Raw genomic sequence first — 21891 nt, forward strand, 5'->3', positions numbered from 1 at the left:
AGAAGGGCAAGTAACTCTGGCTAGATCACCTCACTGAGTGGACAAACATGACGTTGATCATGAGTAAGGCCCTACCTAATTCATGAGCTATTAAATGAGCCATTTTACATTAAATGTTTTGATGTACAGTACACCGATCAGCCATAACATTAAAACCACCTCCTTGTTTCTACACTCACTGTCCATTTGATCATATAGAAGCACTTTGTAGTTCTACAATTACTGACTGTAGTCCATCTGTTTCTCTACATACTTTTTTAGCCTGCTTTCACCCTGTTCTTCAATGGTCAGTACCCCTACAGGACCACTACAGAGTAGGTATTATTTGGGTGGTGGATCATTTTCAGCACTGCAGTGACACTGACATGGTGGTGGTGTGTTAGTGTGTGTTGTGCTGGTATGAGTGGATAAGACACAGCAGCGCTGCTGGAGTTTTTAAATCCGGTGTCCACTCACTGTCCACTCCTACTAAGTTGGTCCACCTTGTAGACGTGAAGTCAAAGATGATCGCTCATCTATTGCTGCTGTTTGAGTTGGTCATCTTCTAGACCTTCATCAGTGGTCACAGGACGCTGCCCACGGGGCGCTGTTGGCTGGATATATTTGGTTGGTGGACTATTCTCAGTCCAGCAGTGACAGTGAGGTGTTTAAAAACTCCAGCAGCATTGCTGTGTCTTATCCACTCATACCAGCACAACACACACTAACACACCACCACCATGTCAGTGTCACTGCATTGGGAGAGCCCTGACCATTGAAGAACAGCATGAACGGGGGCTAACAAAGCATGCAGAGAAACAGAGGGACTACAGTCAGTAATTGTAGAACTACAAAGTGCTTCTATACGGTAAGTGGAGCTGATAAAATGGACAGTAAGCGTAGAAACAAGGAGGTGGTTTTAATGTTATGGCTGATCTGTGTATGTATCATTTTATGGAAAGATAGATATTAGGTTTTGTCTGCTTATTTTATCGTCTTTATATTTGTATTTTTAAGGCTATGAGATAAAACTGTCCTCGTGTTGTCTTGTGTATTAATTTCTTTTAGCTTCCAGGCATGTGCAGTTGTCTTTCTTAGCAAATTTAGGGGATTCTATTAAGAGGTGCTTTATGATAATAGGTGAAATAGGCAGATTTCACAGGTTGGGGTTTTTTCTCCTTTTATCAGTTGTTGGTGGGTTATTCTGGTGTGTGTATGACTTGGTCTATATGTAGTTCTTGGTTTGTTCTTGGTTTAATATTGATGTTTGGATTTATACAACAGTTAGTTCGGACCTTACAATCTGATTGGTTGAGAAGCGTTCTAACCGTGCTGATATTCGTGATAACAGCACGGCCTTTTCACACCACAACTGTATTACTCCGCTGACGCGTTGCCAGTAATGACAAGCTTCATGCACACAAACGCGCACGCAGGTGACACAGACTTTATTCCCGATCGCATTTTAAATCCGTTATCTGATATACAATCTAGCGCACTGTGTAGGGAACATAAATCTGTGATCTGATACACAATCTAGTGCACTATGTAGGGAACATAAATCCATGATCTGATACACAATCTAGTGCACTATGTAGGGAACTTTAATGTGTTTGTAATGCGAACAGTTAGCTTAATAGCCCAGTTAGCAGCTCCTAAGAGTTCTGTTATCATTCATATCCTTTGGTGTGTGTGTGTGAGGTTTTTTATTTCTTTTTTTTTCCCTTCGGAGGTTCTTGCCTTTTTCTTCTTCTTGTTCTTGTTCTTACCTCCCTAAAATGAGTTTTTGCAACTTGGGATGTCTGCTTTGTAGTGTTAAACTTTATATTCGTTGTGGAACTACTTTTTGGCGGAAGGCATTGTCAATATTAAAGCATATTTAATATGAAATTCAGGGCTTCTTTGATTTATTTTCTTTCTTTATTTTGTAAAAACTGTTGTATAAAAGCAATAGAACACTCGAGGTTGTGTGTTATCGCGAATAACATCACAAATCACAGCCGTGATGTTATTCGCGATAACACACTCTCTCTCGTGTTCTATTGCTTAAGTATCTCACGGAGTTTGTTTGTGGTCTGTGTGTTCTGTTCAGTTTGCCATTTTTTGTACTCATAAATAAAAGCAAAAATGTCTTGTGCACAGTGTTTCCGGGTGAAACCATGACCAGTATAAAGTAGTCTGAGGAAAATGAAATAAAAATGCCCTTTGTTTTGATTGTCTGTTGCTGTTGGTCACAAAACATTCAATGAAAACTCTCTTAAATGTGGATATTTTGCAGCAGCATTAATTCACTCCACATTTAGGTACAGTGGTTGCCTAGTGGGTAGAGCTTTGGGCTATCAACTGAAACGTTGAGAGTTCGAATCCTAACTCTGCCATGCAGCCACTGTTGGGTCCTTGAGCAAGGCCCTTAGCTCCAGGGGCACCATACTATGACTGACCCTGCGCTCTGACCCCAGCTTCCAAACAAGCTGGGATATGTGGAAAAAGACTTTCATTGTACTGCACACGTGTATATGTATATATGACAAATAAAGACATTCTATTCTATTAATTTGCTGCAATCTAAGATTGTAAAACACTGCCGTTAAAAAGAAGCACTTCCTTGAAAATGTAAGCAATGGCTGTACAATACAACCTCTGATCCTGCTCCTGTTCTATTAACACTTGGCTGACTTTCACACTTTAGCTTGTCAATAGTGAGATACATGAAGTGCAAAGATCACAAATACGTATATAAATGCCAGGTGTTATCACAATCAAAAGAGGTTCGTTTTAAGCCAGTGACAGTAAGAAGAAGATATACAAGAAGATAAACTTTATTTGTCATATATACATATACAGCTGTACAATACAATGAAATTCTTTCTTCGCATATCCCAGCTTGTTTGGAAGCTGGGGTCAGAGCGCAGGGTCAGCCATCGTACGGCGCCCCTGGAGCAGAGAGGGTTAAGGGCCTTGCTTAAGGACCCAACAGTGGCCTGGATTTGAACCACCAATCTTCCAGTTGATAGCCCAAAGCCCTACCAACTAGGCTACCACTGTCTTGTAAGAGTGAGAGAGGAGAGAAAGTGTGTGTGTGTGTGTGTGTGAGAGAGAGAGAGAGAGAGAAACTCACGCAGGTGTCCAGGCAGTCTGGTTGGCTCATCCTCGGTCCTGGCATTGTTCAGAGGTTGAGCGGCATGGCCAGGAGAGGAAGTAGAATTTGGCAGTGGGCTGGCAGAGGGACTGAACGTGCCCCTCTCCTGCTGAACACACATACACACACACACACATGCAAAACTTAAACACACAGATCCGACACTGAGACAGTAATTATCAGAGACGACACTTGCATCAACGTCTTATTATTAGGTTTCACTATTAGGTTTTCCTATTAGGCGTTTGACATTGTTTTCACATGTATTAACTGTTTTTTGAACAGGTCCAATAAGTAATTGTAGGCGCAAACAAGACAATTACAGTAGACTTTAATGGGCAGTGATTAAATGTCCTTAAGTGCTTGTACGCCACAGATACATTTAATGATGATAATAATAGCAACACTGTTTATGTACTTAGAAGGCAGGAAAGTAATTATGTTAATATTCAATCTAGGGCAGCGTTGCAGCCAATCAGATCTTCTGTTTGACAGAACAAAGAGCAAAAACAACATTTTGACTACTAGATTTTTATTAGATTTCATTTTTTTAATGAACTGTCTTATGCTGCTCTCTTTGTTTTTATCTTAATTATTCTTGATGTTGATGTACTATTTTGATTTTGTACTATGATTTGTATGGTGTATGTACGTATTTGTTTTGATTATTTGTCTTATGTAAAGCGTCTTTGAGTATCTTGAAAAGCGCTATATAAATAAAATGTATTATTATTATTATTATTAGATACACTATATTGCCAAAAGTATTCGCTTGTCTGCCTTCACACGCATATGAACTTGAGTGACATCCCATTCTTAATCCATAGGGTTTAATATGATGTCGGCCCACCCTTTGCAGCTATAACAGCTTCAACTCTTCTGGAAAGGCTTTCCACAAGGTTTAAGAGTGTGTTTATGGGAACTTTTGACCATTCTTCCAGAAGCGCATTTGTGAGGTCAGACACTGATGTTGGACGAGAAGGCCTGGCTCACAGTCTCCGCTCTAATTCATCCCAAAGGTGTTCTATCGGGTTGAGGTCAGGACTCTGTGCAGGCCAGTCAAGTTCTTCCACATGAAACTGGCTCATCCATGTCTTTATGGACCTTGCTTTGTGCACTGGTGCGCAGTCATGTTGGAACAGGAAGGGGCCATCCCCAAACTGTTCCCACAACGTTGGGAGCATGAAATTGTCCAAAATCTAATCAAATCAAATCACTTTATTGTCACGTCACATTAACACAGGTGTGAAAGGTGAGTGAAAATATCTTGGTATGCTGAAGCATTAGGAGTTCCTTTCACTGGAACTAAGGGGCCAAGCCCAACTCCTGAAAAACAACCCCACACCACAATCCCCCCTCCAACAAACTTTACACTTGGCACAATGCAGTCACACAAGTACCGTTCTCCTGGCAACTGCCAAACCCAGACTTGTCCATCAGATTTCCAGACAGAGAAGCGTCCAGAGAACTCCAGAGAACACCTCTCCACTGCTCTAGAGTCCAGTGGCGGCGTGCTTTACACCACTGCATCCAACGCTTTGCATAGTGCTTGGTGATGTAAGGCTTGGATGCAGCTGCTCGGCCATGGAAACCCATTCCATCAAGCTCTCTACACACTGTTCTTGAGCTAACCTGAAGGCCACATGAAGTTTGGAGGTCTGTAGCAATTGACTCCGAAGAAAGTTGGTGACCTCTGTGGACTATGCGCCTCAGCATCCGCTGACCCCCCTCTGTCATTTTACGTGGCCTACCACTTCGTGGCTGAGTTGCTGTCGTTCCCAGTCACTTCCACTTTGTTATAATACCACTGACAGTTGACTGTGGAATATTTAGTAGTGAGGAAACTTCACGACTGGATTTGTTGCACAGGTGTCATCCTATCACTGGAATTCACTGAGCTCCTGAGAGCGACACATTCTTTCACTAATGTTTGTAGAAGCAGTCCTCATGCCTAGGTGCTTGGTTTTATACACCTGTGGCCATGGAAGTGAGTGGAACACCTGAATTCAATGATTTGGATGGGTGAGTGAATACTTTTGGCAATATAGTGTATGTAGTTAACACCACTGGCATCACAGATACAAAAAAATGCAATACCCGACCCAGTAATCTTGTTTTACTTGACACTTGTGTTTAAATATAAATTGTATTTTAATTAATCCAGCACAATGGAGGTTGATTATGTATGTTTATAAATTCAGTGTGATTATACATTGCTTGCATAAGTACTACATCTAAAAACAATTGGTTTGGGCTGAACTCTGTTGTGTTTACATCCCATCTGTTAGTCCTGTTATACGTAGATCCAACAGCCCTCAATTCAAGCACAAATATTAAACAATCCCATGCAAAACAGTCATGTAGTTTACCTTGTAAATGCTTAAATGGATCCAATACACCTTGAATGTATTTTAGCAAAATGCATTACTAAATTTATTGTATTTGGTCATGAGTACTTTTACCTAACCCTGCTAATGAGAGAGATCCATAAACATCACCCAGAGTACCTTGTCTCGTACAAATGATGGTCCATTCAAATGCAATCCTGTGCAAATAATAGCTTGCAAAATAAAAATGTAATGAATAAATAAATAAAACCACTTTTCTGTGGAAGCAATTCTTGCCTCTTGACCTGTTCTCTAAAGCAGACTGAAGAAACAAGTGGATAGACAGATTGGCATTTATAAAATAAATAAAATAGGTTTTTTTTAGCTGCTCCTGTATTCAGGGGTCGCCACAGCGGATCTGGTCTGCATACCAGACTTGGCACAGTTTTTATGCCGGATGCCCTTCCTGACACAACCTTCCTATATTCATCCAGGCTTTGATGGGCACTGAGAGCACAATGACCAGTGTACATACCAATGTCTAGGCTATTTCGGCCATAAGTCAATTATGTCTGTGCAGACATCTGACCGGCCGATAGCACCTTCGAGATTCCAACCCTGGATACTCAGATCTTAAAGGTAGTGGGCTTTACACCAGCTGAGCGCCCAAGAAATATGCATTCCAAGAAATACAAGAAATATTTTCAATCCTACCACGGGACATCAAACTCCACCTAGAATGCCCCCTATGTAAGTATCAGTGATTTGTTAATTCTCCTGAGTCCTTATTTGACTGTCAAAGGTAGAAAAGAAAAGATTTCCAGTGCTTTCACTGATCAAGTGCTATCAACTTGTTGGATGTCTAGATAAAGGCATGATTGGGTATGTCTGAGGGGGTTGAACAAGACCCCACGATGAATTAGTGCCCTGTCCAGAGTGTGTTAAAGCATTGTGCTCAATGGTTTTGAAAAAAATGAACCCACCAAAATCCTGCCAGAATAAAGCAGTGGTAAAACATGTTTGTTTATTTGGATTTTAACGTCATGTTTTTTTTTTTTTGGCATTTTCTTCCTCTCTGTCAATGCCGAACCCTGCCCTGACCGAGGAGATCGAAGCTAACTCATATCCCCTCCGACATATGAGCAGCAAGCAGGATGCATTTTTGCCACCCACACATTGATGAGTGTTGTGCCACCTAGAGTTGCATGCGGAGAGACACACCCTAAGGGCACTCTTCCTCATCTCTGTGCAGGAGCCTCTAATCAGCCGGCAGAGGTCGTAATCGCATTCTGACAGAGAGAGACCCACTTCCGGCTCTTTGTCCCGCCCCCCCCAACTGAACAACCGGCCAATCGTTGCTCATACAGCCACTCAGCCTCGAACCGGTAAGGCAGAGCTGGATTCGATACGACGTACTTGAAATCCAGCTCTGGTTGCAGCGTGTGTTTTTACCGCTGCGCCACCTGAGCGGCAACGTCAAGTTTTTACACACTGGTTACATTAATGACAAAAAACGGTAGTTATTTGGTACACAAGACTTATCTCAAATTCACCTCATTTCATGTCTTTGGACTGTGGGAGGAAACCGGAGCTCCCAGAGGAAACCCATGCAGACACGGGGAGAACATGCAAACTCCACACAGAAAGGACCTGGACCGCCCCACCTGGGGATCGAACCAAAAACCTTCGGTAAAACATGTAAATGAATGAAAATTAATTATTGTGGCATGTACAAATATGTTTTAAACACCCTGACAGTTTAAAATTTCAGAGCTCAATTTGTGTGTCGGGCCTTAACTGATTTGTCAGCTGATGACAATTCCAGAGTATATTAAATGGTCCAGAAATCTCACAATTAAAACATAAAATGAGTAAAAAATTCCTTAACACAAAGGATTTCATTGATTTTACCCTTTTTGCAACTATACATTACCCTAATGACACAGTGTTATGAACTGTTTCAGGTTCTGAGCTGAGTAAAAAAAACACTGGCTTAAGCAATACCAAAAGATCAAAGAATCCAACCAGCAACAACTATTCTTCACCCTATATCAACATTCCACTATCTGCTGTTTTTACTGCTTCTTCTGTAATTGGATTACAAAAGCAAATAAGAATGGATTTCGAGTTATCTGGCATAGAACAATATGACACAGAAACACATACTGCTGTGGTATTTTTCTGACTAGTTTATATAAGTTATAAAAGTTTATTGTTATTGTAAATCCAAGGGAATGCAGAGAATGCAAAGAATACCTTGATCACACATTACAATGATAAACCAATAATACTGTTTACGTGTTACATTTTTGGGTCATTGATTGACCTTGGTCTTATTTAAAAATGCATTCTGGCCGCTCAGGTGGCGCAGGGGTAAAACACACGCTGTTCACCAGCGCTGAGATCTCGAATACATCGTATCGAATCTCGGCTCTGACTGAGTGGCTACATGAAGAACGATTGGCCTGTTGTTCAGATAAGGGGCGGGACTAAAGCCGGATGGGGACTCTCTCTCAGACTAGTGCGATTACGACCTCTGCTGGCTGGTTGGTGGCGCCTGCAAGGAGATGGGAAAGGAGTGCGGTAGGGGGTGTGGCCCTCCGTGCACAGCGCTGTACCGCACTGCGCTCGTCAAGTGTAGGTGATAAGATGTTCGATTGCTGTGCACGTTTCGGAGGGGGTGTGGAGCAGCCTCGTCCTCCCCAATCAGGAGCAGGGACCAGCATAAGTGGTGATTGACGGGTAGAAATTGGATGCACTAAAGTGGGAGGGGGAAAAAAGGGGGGGGTAAAATATAAAAAAAATAAAAAAAATAAATGCATTCTACTATAATCCAATTTCTAAAAGCCATCAATTAACACTAACAGCTAAAAAGAATGAATATTTTATCATACTCTATACTACTATACTTAATATGAGTGGATAAGCAATTAATACAACCCAACCCACTTGAAAGTCATCATACACGTCCTGAATGCTTTGTGGGATGATCGACTATGCCTCAACAAGAACATCTTCCAGCTCTTTAAGAGATGAAGAAAGGGGTATCTAATTTGCAGTCTGCATGCCAGAACATCACAGAACGTTTCAATGACATTTAAAGACAAGGTCATGAAAGGTGCATTACCCCATGCTAGTGTTCATTAAACCACAGTCAAGTAACTTTATGTGTAAAAATGATGACATTATTATCGTGGAATATCCTCATTATTTTTTTGCACCAAAATATAACAGTTTCTTGTAATTGTTTATTGGTTGCTATACATCCGTAAAAATAATTTGACCTCAAGTTTTCCATGAGGTGGCTGTATGTACCATTATTTAACCATTTGGCAGCAAACATTGTGGTTTAAAGGGACCCTTTGGCTTCCCATAAACATAAACCTATCCAGATCCACTTGGCAGATAAAACATGTCCATGCTTGACATGCTCTGCCATGACTTGAGATTACAGAGACTGATACAGTTTTTGTGACTGATGCACCAGCAATGCACCCACTGTTTACCCTCTTTCGAACTGTTAGTTGTCAGATGTTGCTTTGATATCTGGCATATAAAAGTGCCAAGAGTTGAGTTTCTATAGTTGATTCATTTTGTTAATATGCAATCATTTAACTTTAAAAACTACTTTATCCTGAGCAGTATTGCAGTGGGTCCTGCACCACTTGGGGAAGACAGAAATAAACCTTGGTTATAAAGTCAATCCAATCGCAGGGCATTATATCGCAGGGCATTATATACATTCATTTTCACACGAACATCTAGGGCAGTTAAAGGCAGCCAGTTTAGCTGCTGGGTGGTTTTAATGGAGAGATAAAAGAAAATTATAAAAGCCACATGGACATGCAGTAAAGTTCTAACAGACTAAACAGCTAAAATGACAGAGAAACCAGGTCCCCAGTATTCCAGGGCTGCAAAGCACAAACTACCTGCTGTACCACAGAACTAAGCAATGAACCTTAAGTAGCCTACCTTATTTGTGCAGATGTTTTGGCGTGCAAAAACATACTGTACTTAAGCACTGTGAAGCCAGTATATTGTGAATGTGATTTCAAGGGACTCGTAGATCGAAGATGAACACACACTGTGAGTGACCTACAATCTCTTCAGTGCTGCTTGCTGCTTCAATTCTATCTTGCACTTCGGTGTTAAAAGTTGCGTCCTTATAAATTCTGGACTGCAACCACGTGTGGAATTGAAGATGTGTAGCTGGAAGCGTTCATGTTTTTGAGTCATTTTTGTTCCAAAACTTAGTTACTCACTGCTGGTGTTTCTCATAGGTGAGGGTGAGTGTGTGCTTTATAAATTATGACTTTTTTCACTGTGGCGTTTGTTATATTGTCAAAGCTTTGTCACACACTGCAGTATTAAGTGATCTACTAAATACTGCTTCTTGGGCGAAGTTTAAGTTCATAATGCAGCCAAGCATGCGCAATAATATTATTATTTATTAGGATTTTAACGTCATGTTTTACACACTTTGGTTACATTCATGACATAGACGGTAGTTACTCGTTACGCAAGATCACAGTTCACAAGTTTAATGTCCCAGTCATGGACAATTTTGTGTCTCCAATTAACCTGACTGCATGTCTTTAGACCGTGGGAGGAAACTGGAGTTCCCACAGGAAACCCACGCAGACAAGGGGAGAACATGCAAACTCCACACAGAAAGAACCCAGACTGGCTCACCTGGGGATCGAACCCAGGACCTTCTTGCTGTGAGTGCTACCCACCGAGCCACCTTGCTGCCTGTGCAATACTGTCATGGTTTGTTTATTGTTTGTTTATTAGGATTTTAACGTCATGTTTTACACTTTGGTTACATTCATGACAGGAACGGTAATTACTCATTACACAAGATTCATCAGTTCACAAGGTTATTTCGAACACAGTCATGGACAATTAAGTGTCTCCAATTCACCTCACTTGCATGTCTTTGGACTGTGGGAGGAAACCGGAGCACCCGGAAGGAAACCCACACCGACACGGGGAGAACATGCAAACCCCACACAGAAAGAACCCGCCCGGTGCACCTGTGGATCGAACCCAGGATCTTCTTGCTGTGAGGCGACAGTGCTACCCACTTTGCCACTGTGTCGCCACACTGTCATGGTAGGATGCAAGTTCTCACTTTCGTTTAACTATACTGTAACCAACCAACTTGTGTAATCCTGGAAATTCGTAGCTTATTGAGTCCTTGCTGCAAAAAGTCAAATAAAGCGGGTCCGACTCTTTTTAGTGAGTCATTTAACTGGAACGGTTTACCAATATGAACCGAATCTTCTCCTAAACGGCTCGTCGTTCAGCAGCATTGCCAATTTTTGCAAACCTAACCAAGTTTACGATGTTATGATTAAATATTTTATTGTTCATATATAAATTAACATTAAGTTATTACATATCGACTTAAAACATTATATTGCACGTTACACAAGTATTTGGATGACACAACAAGACGCAATACTACAATATACATTAAATAAATATTAAGTAATTAGACAGAATAATACAGAAAAATACATTTAAATTCATAACATATTAAAACAAACAACCTGTTGCTGTAAAACTATAAGTATGAGTTTGTATTTGAATTCTAATGCAAAAAGATATCTATTTAAATTGTCTTAAACACGTCTTACATGTATGGTGACTGACAGACTGACAGACAGACAGACAGACAGACAGACAGAACCCTCAGCTGTTCTTAAATGAATGGGAAATAACGACCCTGGGTCTTTATATCAACACATGTCATATTAAAGCAGATGTTTAAGTATTAATACAGGATTAACCAACTACCCACACGTTACAGTGGCTCATCTGCCTCTAAGCAACAGATGATCGTACAAAAAAACAATGGTTGTTTAGTAAACAACGTGACAACATGCTAAAAAGCCGAGCCGACAGAAAACCATAAATACCTTAATGCTGACTTGTAAAGGGGAGTCGGACATGTCTCGTTCCAATTCAGGAAGTTCTCCCGTGTCCACTTTTCCTTCCTCCTTGTTTTTCCGCGAAGCGAACAAGCAGAAAAGCGACCATCCGACTTCAGTGTTTAGACAAATTAAGCAGCGACGAACGCTTTTCACCTCCTATAAATCCATCCTAATGGGTTTCAATCTCAGTACAAGCGTTTCTTCTCCAGCACCGCTCCAGGTACTACATGTTGGCTAGGTGATGGTTAATACCTTCCTGGAAGAGTTGCCTTCCAAGGCTTATTGATTCTGGTTTGTGTGTATGTGTGTGTGTGTGTGTGTGTGTGTTATAGTGGTGAAGTGACGTGAATTCCTGGCACATAAAGCGCGGCCCCCTTAAAGGGAAACCCAACCAAAAGGTAATAACCAATAACATTCGACAAGGTGGGTCTGGCTAAAAGCCAAGCCTCTGTAAAAGCAGTACGGAGATCAGTCTGGGTCAACGCTCCGCTGTTATTAGTGTACGATTAAAAACGGAAACACTGATCCAGAATCAGCTTTTATTCACTATTTTGACAATAGTTTTTTTCCCCGGGTGAGTGAGAAGGAAAGCGGAAATGGAAGCGTCTTACACGCTGGAGGAGGTTAGCGTAAGGCTAGAAACTTTATAGGATACAAAAATAGATAACCTTTACCTCTCAAAGTGTGAAAACCTTATTACTTTATAAAAAAAATTTCCAAAAATAAGGACAAACTGTACTGTGTTTCGTGCACTGAGCGGTGATACCGTTAAATTGCAGACCTCCCAAATGTCCCGGAAGTTCCGGGAGTCTCACGCATATACAGGGGTTGGACAAAATAACTGAAACACCTGTCATTTTAGTGTGGGAGGTTTCATGGCTAAATTGGACCAGTCTGGTGGCCAATCTTCATTAATTGCACATTGCACCAGTAAGAGCAGAGCGTGAAGGTTCAATTAGCAGGGTAAGAGCACAGTTTTGCTCAAAATATTGCAATGCACACAACATTATGGGTGACATACCAGAGTTCAAAAGAGGACAAATTGTTGGTGCACGTCTTGCTGGCGCATCTGTGACCAAGACAGCAAGTCTTTGTGATGTATCAAGAGCCACGGTATCCAGGGTAATGTCAGCATACCACCAAGAAGGACAAACCACATCCAACAGGATTAACTGTGGACGCAAGAGGAAGCTGTCTGAAAGGGATGTTCGGGTGCTAACCCGGATTGTATCCAAAAAACATAAAACCACGGCTGCCCAAATCACGGCAGAATTAAATGTGCACCTCAACTCTCCTGTTTCCACCAGAACTGTCCGTCGGGAGCTCCACAGGGTCAATATACACGGCCGGGCTGCTATAGCCAAACCTTTGGTCACTCGTGCCAATGCCAAACGTCGGTTTCAATGGTGCAAGGAGCGCAAATCTTGGGCTGTGGACAATGTGAAACATGTATTGTTCTCTGATGAGTCCACCTTTACTGTTTTCCCCACATCCGGGAGAGTTACGGTGTGGAGAAGCCCCAAAGAAGCGTACCACCCAGACTGTTGCATGCCCAGAGTGAAGCATGGGGGTGGATCAGTGATGGTTTGGGCTGCCATATCATGGCATTCCCTTGGCCCAATACTTGTGCTAGATGGGCGCGTCACTGCCAAGGACTACCGAACCATTCTGGAGGACCATGTGCATCCAATGGCGGTGCCGTGTATCAGGATGACAATGCACCAATACACACAGCAAGACTGGTGAAAGATTGGTTTGATGAACATGAAAGTGAAGTTGAACATCTCCCATGGCCTGCACAGTCACCAGATCTAAATATTATTGAGCCACTTTGGGGTGTTTTGGAGAAGCGAGTCAGGAAACGTTTTCCTCCACCAGCATCACGTAGTGACCTGGCCACTATCCTGCAAGAAGAATGGCTTAAAATCCCTCTGACCACTGTGCAGGACTTGTATATGTAATTTCCAAGACGAATTGACGCTGTATTGGCCGCAAAAGGAGGCCCTACACCATACTAATAAATTATTGTGGTCTAAAACCAGGTGTTTCAGTTATTTTGTCCAACCCCTGTACATAGCGGCTCCCTGATGCCCGCAAGTCAGATAAAATGTCCCGGAATCTAGAACGAGCGGTTTATTCCCGATCGCGTATTAAATCCGTTATCTGATATACAATCTAGCGCACTGTGTAGGGAGCATAATTAATTATGTAATACACTATTTAGTGCACTATGTAAGGAACACAAATCATCGTGTAGTTATTCCTTCTAGTGCACTATGTAGTGAACATAAATCCGTGATCTGATATACAATCTAGCGCACTGTGTAGGGAGCATAATTAATTATGTAATACACTATCTAGTGCACTATGTAAGGAACACAAATCATCGTGTAGTTATTCCTTCTAGTGCACTATGTAGTGAACATAAATCCGTGATCTGATATACAATCTAGCGCACTGTGTAGGGAGCATAATTAATTATGTAATACACTATCTAGTGCACTATGTAAGGAACACAAATCATCGTGTAGTTATACTTTCTAGTGCACTATGTAGTGAACATAAATCCGTGATCTGATATACAATCTAGCGCACTGTGTAGGGAACAGAAATCAACTTTCTAATACACTGTCACTATGTAGGGAACATAATTAATTATTATAATACACTATCTAGTGCACTATGTAGGGAACATAATTAATTATGTAATACACTATAGTGCACTATGTAGGGAACATAATAAATTATGTAATACACTATCTAGTGCACTGTGTAGGGAACATAAAACAATTGTCTAATATAATGTCTAGTGCACTATGTAGGAAACATAAATCCGTTATCTGATGTACAATTTAGTGCACTATGTAGAGAACATAATTAATTATGTAATACACTATCTAGTGCACTATGTAAGGAACACAAATCATCATCTATTATACTTTCTAGTGCACTATGTAGTGAACATGAATGTGTTACCTAATATACTATCTAGTGCACTATGTAGTGAACATGAATGTGTTACCTAATACACTATCTAGTGCACGAGATTAGTATTATGAACCGGTGTCACACGAGATCGAGCCGCGCTTCATGAAGGGGAGGGGGGCGTGAGCCGTGCCTCATCAAGGGGAATGGGCCGTGGAGGAACCCGTGCTTGGCATCCGCGTCCGAGCGCTGTCTCACCAAGGGAGGGGGGTGCGGTGCGAGGGGGGCGCAAGCCTAAAAGACATGAAAACCCCCGACCTGGTACACTATCTAGTGCACTATGTCTGGAACATAAATCTATTATCTTTCACACCATCTAGTGCACTATGTAGTACACATTAATGTGTTTGTGACGCGAACAGTTAGCTTAGTAGCTCAGCAGCTCCTAAAAGTTCTGTTATCACCCATATCCTTTGGTGTGTGCGAGAGGTTTTTTAGCTTTTTTTTGGGGGGGGGGCTTGGGGGGTCGGGGTCGAGGTACGGGTTCGGGGGTACCTTCCAGCTAATGAGTTTTTGCAACTTGGGATGTCTGAAATTGTATGAAGCATAAGTAACACCTATGTAACACACGTTCAGCTATAAGTTTATTTATGTATTTATTAGGAATTTAAGCCTGTGTTGCACGAATTATGATAACCTGAGTCATGAACCTAAAGCAACATGTAGTCAACAGAATAATAAATAATGTTTAAAATATGAATATCTACATGCTATAAAAGTTTGCAATGTACACAGGGCACACAGCCACACAACACTGCATACAGATATACACGATCAGCCATAACATTAAAACCACCTCCTTGTTTCTACACGCACCGTCCATTTTATCAGCTCCACTTACCATCCATATAGAAGCACTTTATAGGTCTACAAATACTGACTGTAGTCCATCTGTTTCTCTGCATGCTTTGTTAGCCTCCTTTCATGCTGTTCTTCAAAGGTCAGGACTCTCCCAGGACCACTACAGAGCAGGTATTATTTGGGTGGTGGATCATTCTCAGCACTGCAGTGACACTGACATGGTGGTGGTGTGTTAGTGTGTGTTGTGCTGCTATGAGTGGATAAGACACAGCAATGCTGATGTTTTTAAACACCTCACTGTCACTGCTGGACTGAGAATAGTCCACCAAACAAAAATATCCAGCCAACAGCGCCCCATGTGTAGCGTCCTGTGACCACTGATAAAGGTCTAGAAGATGACCAACTCAAATAGCAGCAATAGATGAGCGATCGTCTACGACTTTACATCTACAAGGTGGACCAACTAGGTAGGAGTGTCTATAGGGTGGACAGTGAGTGGACACGGTATTTTAAAACTCCAGCAGCGCTGCTGTGTCTGATCCACTCATACCAGCACAACACACACTAACACACCACCACCATGTCAGTGTCACTGCAGTGCTGAGAATGATCCACATCCTAAATAATACCTGCTCTGTGGGGGTCCTGACCATTGAAGAACAGCATGAAGGGGGGCTAACAAAGCATGCAGAGAAACAGATGGACTACAGTCAGTAATTGTAGAACTACAAAGTGCTCCTATATGGTAAGTGGAGCTCATAAAATGGACAGTGAGTGTAGAAACAAGGAGGTGGTTTTAATGTTATGGCTGATCTGTGTACATACATACAGTATACAGACAGTATACAACAGTACATTAGTACACCCATGTGCAGTATCCTTACCTTACAGTAACTGCACAACTTCTGAGTTGAACAGAAGGGTATTTGCTTTTATGTAAAATTAAAAACTTACAGTTTATTTTTAATATATTGAAAATACAGGCCCTACAGTAGGAACTCAATGCAACTAACGTCAGTACACCTTTCATTACTGAGATTTAAATTTAAAATATTTTTAAATACTTAGTGTGTTGACCTTTCATTTTGATGACAGACTCAATCCTCCTCAGCATGGACGATACCACTGTTGCACAAGTATCTGGAGAGATTTTTTCAAGGGTTTTTTCCTTGGATGCCGTCCATAGAGGTTGATGTCATACAATGTCCTTCCCACTTTCTGAGCTGTCACAGAAACTCCTATTGTATGTACACTGCCTGGCCAAAAAAAAGGTCACACACTCTAATATTTGGTTGGACCACCTTTAGCTTTGATTACGGCACGCATTCGCTGTGGCATCGTTTCCACAAGCTTCTGCAATGTCACAACATTTATTTCTGTCCAGAGTTGCATAAATTTTTCCCCAAGATCTTGTATTGATGATGGGAGATTTGGACCACTGCGCAAAGTCTTCTCCAGCACATCCCAAAGATTCTCAATGGGGTTCAGGTCTGGACTCTGTAGTGGCCAATCCATGTGTGAAAATGATGTCTCTTTCACAATTTTAGCCAGATGAATCCTGGCATTATCATCTTGGAATATGCCCGTGCCATCAGGGAAGAAAAAATCCATTGATGGAATAACCTGGTCGTTCAGTATATTCAGGTAGTCAGCTGACCTCATTCTTTGGGCACATAACGTTGCTGAACCTAGACCTGACCAACTGCAGCAACCCCAGATCATAGCACTGCCCCCACAGGCTTGTACGGTAGGCACTAGGCATGATGGGTGCATCACTTCAGCCGCCTCTCTTCTTACCCTGATGCACCTGGAACAGGAAAAATCTGGACTCATCAGATCACATGACCTTCTTCCATTGATCCAGAGTCCAATCTTTATGCTCCCTAGCAAATTGAAGCCATTTTTGCTGGTTAGCCTCACTGACAAGTGGTTTTCTTAAGGCTACACAGCTGTTTAGTCCCAATCCCTTGAGTTCCCTTCACATTGTGCGTGTGGAAATGCTCTTACTTTCACTATTAAACATACCCCTGAGTTCTACTGTAGTTTTTCTATCATTTGATTTCACCAAACGTTTAAGTGATCGCCGATCACAATCATTCAAGATTTTTTTCTGACCACATTCCTTCCTCGAAGATGATGTTTCCCCACTGTCCTTCCACTTTTTAATAATGCGTTGGACAGTTCTTAACCCGATTTTAGTAGTTTCAGCAATCTCCTTAGATGTTTTCTCTGCTTGATGCATGCCAATAATTTGACCTATCTGAAACAGATTAACATCTTTTCCACGACCACAGGATGTGTCTTTCGACATGGTTGTTTAACAAATGAGAAACTACTCACTGCATCAGTTAGGGTTAAATAACTTGTTGCCAGCTGAAACATAATCACCCATGCTGTAATTATCCAATGGGAGGCTCTTACCTATTTGCTTAGTTAAATCCAGGTGGTGACCTTTTTTTTGGCCAGGCAGTGTATGTACCCCACATGTTCAATTCATAGTTATGATCCTGAATTATACCAAAAAACAAATACTCCTCTGGTTTAACCATATATAGGGTAACCTTCAATGTGAGGATAGGAGAATGCTATGTTTAGGGTTGTTCCAAATTAAAGTTAAAAGTAATTCTGCAAATACATACTAAATTGCCAACATTTATGCTTACATTAAATGCTTTTATGACTTTTTTAAAAGTTATTTAAACATCATACTGTATGTTGCACATAAAGGCTATAATTCCTCTGTAAAACACGCTGATAATTAATCAAGGTCAGGATAGTAAGAGTTGAATGTTCAGCTGTCCTAAAAGATTTAACTTATCACCCTAACAATTTAATGTCATCTTTAATCATCAACAGGGATTACCAAATGGAGGCCTATTTATACGAAGCACATGGAGTGTAGGAAAAATGTGGTCACAGTTGATCAACTGAAAATCTAATGTCTGTAGCATATGCTGCATAACATCGAATACCTTACTGAAACTCAAATGTCTGTAGCATACACTGCATAACCTCAAATTCCTTCAAGTGCATAAGCAAACTTGTGTGCATCATATTCATTTGATGGTCCAAGCATAAACAGATACTTAGAATGGGTGGTGTACAATGCCCATTGATGACCTTGGGCAGCTGATCATGCATGCCATGCAGAATGTGTTTTGGTGCATTAGATACAAATTAAAGATGGCCTAAAAAAAGTAGCCTAAATTTGAGCTCTCCTTTTGCATTCTAGTTTCGTTTGTTAATATCACAGGTTTTTTTTAATTGAAGCTACATATTCTGGCCTAATGAATAATAATAAAATTGTGGGTAATAGGCGCATCAAAGGTTTGCATGTTGCCCCACAAAGTTGGTCAGTTTTTCAAATGAATAAAGTTGTCATTTGTATGTCATGGAGAAACACATCCCCTAAGTGGACTAAATGAATTCTGAATTAGATAGTGTCAATGACATTTTACCGAGATATTTTATTTTTTATCTGCTCAACTTAATTTCATTTATTAATAAACCTTCATTCCAGCATTTCAGGCCTGCAACACATTACAAAGTGGTAAATGCTTCACTGTCCCAACTTTTTTTGGTATGTTGCCATTACTTTTCACCACACTTGAAAGATGTTTAGGCACAGAGGATACCAAGTGATTTAGTGTTTCAGGTTCAATTTTGTCCCATTCTTACTGCAAACACGTCTTAAGATGTGCAACAGTACGGGGTCGTCGTTGTCGCATTTTTCGTTTCAAAAGTCTCCACACATTCTCTATTGAGGACAGGTCAGGACTGCAGGCAGGCCAGTCCAGTACCCGTACCCTCTTCTTCCACAGCCATGCCTTTGTAATGTGTGCAGCATGTGGTTTTGCATTGTCTTGTTGAAAAATGCATGGACGTCCCTGGAAAAGATGACGTCTTGAAGGCAGTATATGTTGCTCTAAGATCTCAATGTACTTTTCTGCATTAATGCTGCCATCACAGAAGAAGTGTTAATGACCATGACAGACCCTGGCTTTTGGACTTGTTGCTGATAACAGTCTAGATGGTCCTTTTTATCTTTGGTCCGGAGCACACGGCGTCAATTTTTTCCAAAAAAAGACCTGGAATGCTGATTCATCTGACCACAATACACGTTTCCACTGTGTGATGGTCCATCCTAGATACCTCCGAGCCCAAAGAAGTCGACGTCGCTTCTTGACATGGTTAACATAAGGCTTTTTTTTTGCACAGTAAAGTTACTCTGTATTGTAGAGCTTGACAAAGGTTTGCCAAAGTAATCCCTCACCCATGTGGTTATATCAGCTATTGTTGAGTGGCGGTTCTTGATGCAGTGCCGTCTGAGGGATTGAAGATCACGTGTTCAGCTTAAGGTTGCGCCCCTGGCCTTTACGCACTGAAATTCCTCCTGATTCCTTGAATTGTTTAATGATATTATGCACTGTAGAGGGAGAAATATGCAAATCCCTTCCAATCTTCCTTTGAGTTACATTGTTTGTAAACATTTCAATAATTTTCTCACACATTTGTTGACAAACTGGAGATCCTCTGATCATCTTTGCTCATGAAATACTCAGCCTTTCCTGGATGCTGCTTTTGTACCAAACCATGATTACAATCACCTGTTGACATCATCTGTTTGGAATCACATCATTATTTAGTTTTTTTACCTCATCACTAGCCCTAAATTGCCCCTGTCCCAACTTCTTTTGGAATGTGTTGCAGGCCTGAAATGCAGGAATGGATGTTTATTAACAAATGAAATGAAGCTGAGCAGATAAAACATGAAATATTTTGGGTTCAAACTGTCTGCAATCAAATAAAATTCAAAGTAAATGTAAGAAACTCCAAACATCCAAAAGTATGGAGGTAAAAGTTTCTTGATATGGGGTTGCTATTTTGCAACTAGTTCCGAGGCATTACACAACACGAATGGGAACATAGCAAACCTAAAGCCAAAAATAACAAAAAGAAGGAAAATGTGCTTGTACGGCCTATGCATCTTCTGACCTGAATCTTATTAACTCTTGTGTAGGTCTAACTTTTGTGTACTCCTCTTGTCCGAAAGGTCAAAATTACCAATATTTAAAACCTCTAAAATAAAATAGCTTAATTGAATTATACAGGAGTAATTATGGAGTAACCATTATAAACTTGCTCAGGTACAACCAATCATCTTCCAGATCACACACCTGACATCACCTACACTGGTTTGGATTTTTTCAGAAGAAAACCAGCTGTTCCTTGAAGATTCCACTACTAGTAGTGTATGGTAACACAAAATTCCACCATGTTTGGAACTGTGCTTTCAAAATGCCTTTGTGATAAAGTTGTGGAAAGGCACAAGTTGGGAGACGGATACATTAAGATTTCAGCAGCTTTAACTATCTCTGAGTACCATTCAGAGAAATGGAAAATATGTGGTGCCACCAAGACTTGCCAAGATTAGGCCATCCCTTCAAACTGGATGACCAAGTCAGGAATACATTATTAAGGGAAGTCAAGGCAACTTTAAAGGACTTACAAGTCTGTTTTTTGTCTCCCTTTTAGCGCGTCCAATTGCCCGATTGCATCATGCTTCCTCTCCACCAATGCCGATCCCTGCTCTGATTGAGGAGAACGAAGCTAACCCACGCCCCATTCGACACGTGGGCAGCAGCCGTATGCATCTTATCACCTACACTTTGACGAGTGCAGTGCAGCTCAGCGTTGTGTACGGAGAGACACACCCTGAGAGCACTCTTTTCTCATCTCTGTGCAGGCGCCATCAATCAGCCAGCAGAGGTCGTAATTGCATTAGTTATGAGAGAGAGACCCTATCCGATGACGTGAAATGCTGTCTTTGTAGAGAGCTCCCTAGCTTTTCAAACACACCCTGAGAGAGAGCTTATAGTCCGGATTTAGTGCCATCTGATTTCCACCTTTTTGAACCCTCAAAGAAGCTTTAAGGGGAAGAAGATTTTTATGTGATGATGATATGAAAGCTGCGGTGCATCAGTGGCTACACACTCAACCAAAGATATTTTTTGGTGATGGCATTAATAAAGTTGGTACGACGCTGGGAAAATGGATCAGAAGGTGACTATGTAGAAAAGTGATGTCATTTGTTTTTGAAGTTGTTAATGAATAGATTTTAAAACAAGTGTGGAAACTTTTTGAAGAACCCTCGTACTTTTGGTCATATGATGTATATTAAATAACAAAATCAAAGTGGTAAAATACATGATTTACCCTACTGTACGTACATTTATAACTTTAGCTTTGAGAATGTGTCTGAACTTTGAAGCTTTGGTCATTTAGTTGTTACTGACATCTCCTGCCCATATCTGGTATTACATATATATATATATATAATAATACATTTTATTTATATAGCGCTTTTCAAGATACTCAAAGACGCTTTACATAAGACAAATAATCAAAACAAATACGTACATACACCATACAAATCATAGTACAAAATCAAAATAGTACATCAACATCAAGAATAATTAAGATAAAAACAAAGAGAGCAGCATAAGACAGTTCATTAAAAATTAGCTAAATTATGAGAGAGAACAACAAATATAGAACAATTTCTTAAAATTAGACAGAAACAGGACAGATTTACATGCAATCAGGAAACTGAAAACTTTACAAGTTTTAGGATCTAGGACTTCACATTTCTGTCGTGATCTAAGTATAAAAACTATTAAAAAGAATAGCAAAAATAAAAGCATTTATTTTGTGTTGTTAC

At 40.8% G+C, this 21891-nt stretch overlaps 1 protein-coding gene and 1 long non-coding RNA gene across 3 annotated transcripts in view; one reads left to right on the forward strand and one right to left on the reverse strand.

Annotated features, from left to right (window-relative positions):
• The window catches only part of etv6 (ETS variant transcription factor 6), a 66405-nt gene extending 54681 nt beyond the window's left edge, over positions 1–11724 (reverse strand). Inside the window, exons 1-2 of one of the 2 annotated variants that reach the window (XM_063004680.1) lie at positions 11370–11724; positions 3098–3224 (exon numbers count right to left, since the gene is read on the reverse strand). In XM_063004680.1, the coding sequence (XP_062860750.1) occupies positions 3098–3224; positions 11370–11402 (160 nt within the window). In that variant the 5' untranslated portion in view covers positions 11403–11724. Of the gene's footprint in view, positions 1–3097; positions 3228–11369 lie in introns of both variants that reach the window. The other variant, XM_063004672.1, reaches the window with a different exon arrangement.
• LOC134323237 (uncharacterized) lies at positions 11519–20771 on the forward strand. The gene is made up of 3 exons (XR_010014033.1): positions 11519–11604; positions 11717–11782; positions 20706–20771. It is a non-coding gene; the product is annotated as an uncharacterized LOC134323237 (long non-coding RNA).
• Positions 20772–21891: the final 1120 nt, after the last annotated feature.

The sequence above is a fragment of the Trichomycterus rosablanca genome, chromosome 1, assembly GCF_030014385.1.
Source record: "Trichomycterus rosablanca isolate fTriRos1 chromosome 1, fTriRos1.hap1, whole genome shotgun sequence".
NCBI classification, from domain to species: domain Eukaryota; kingdom Metazoa; phylum Chordata; class Actinopteri; order Siluriformes; family Trichomycteridae; genus Trichomycterus; species Trichomycterus rosablanca.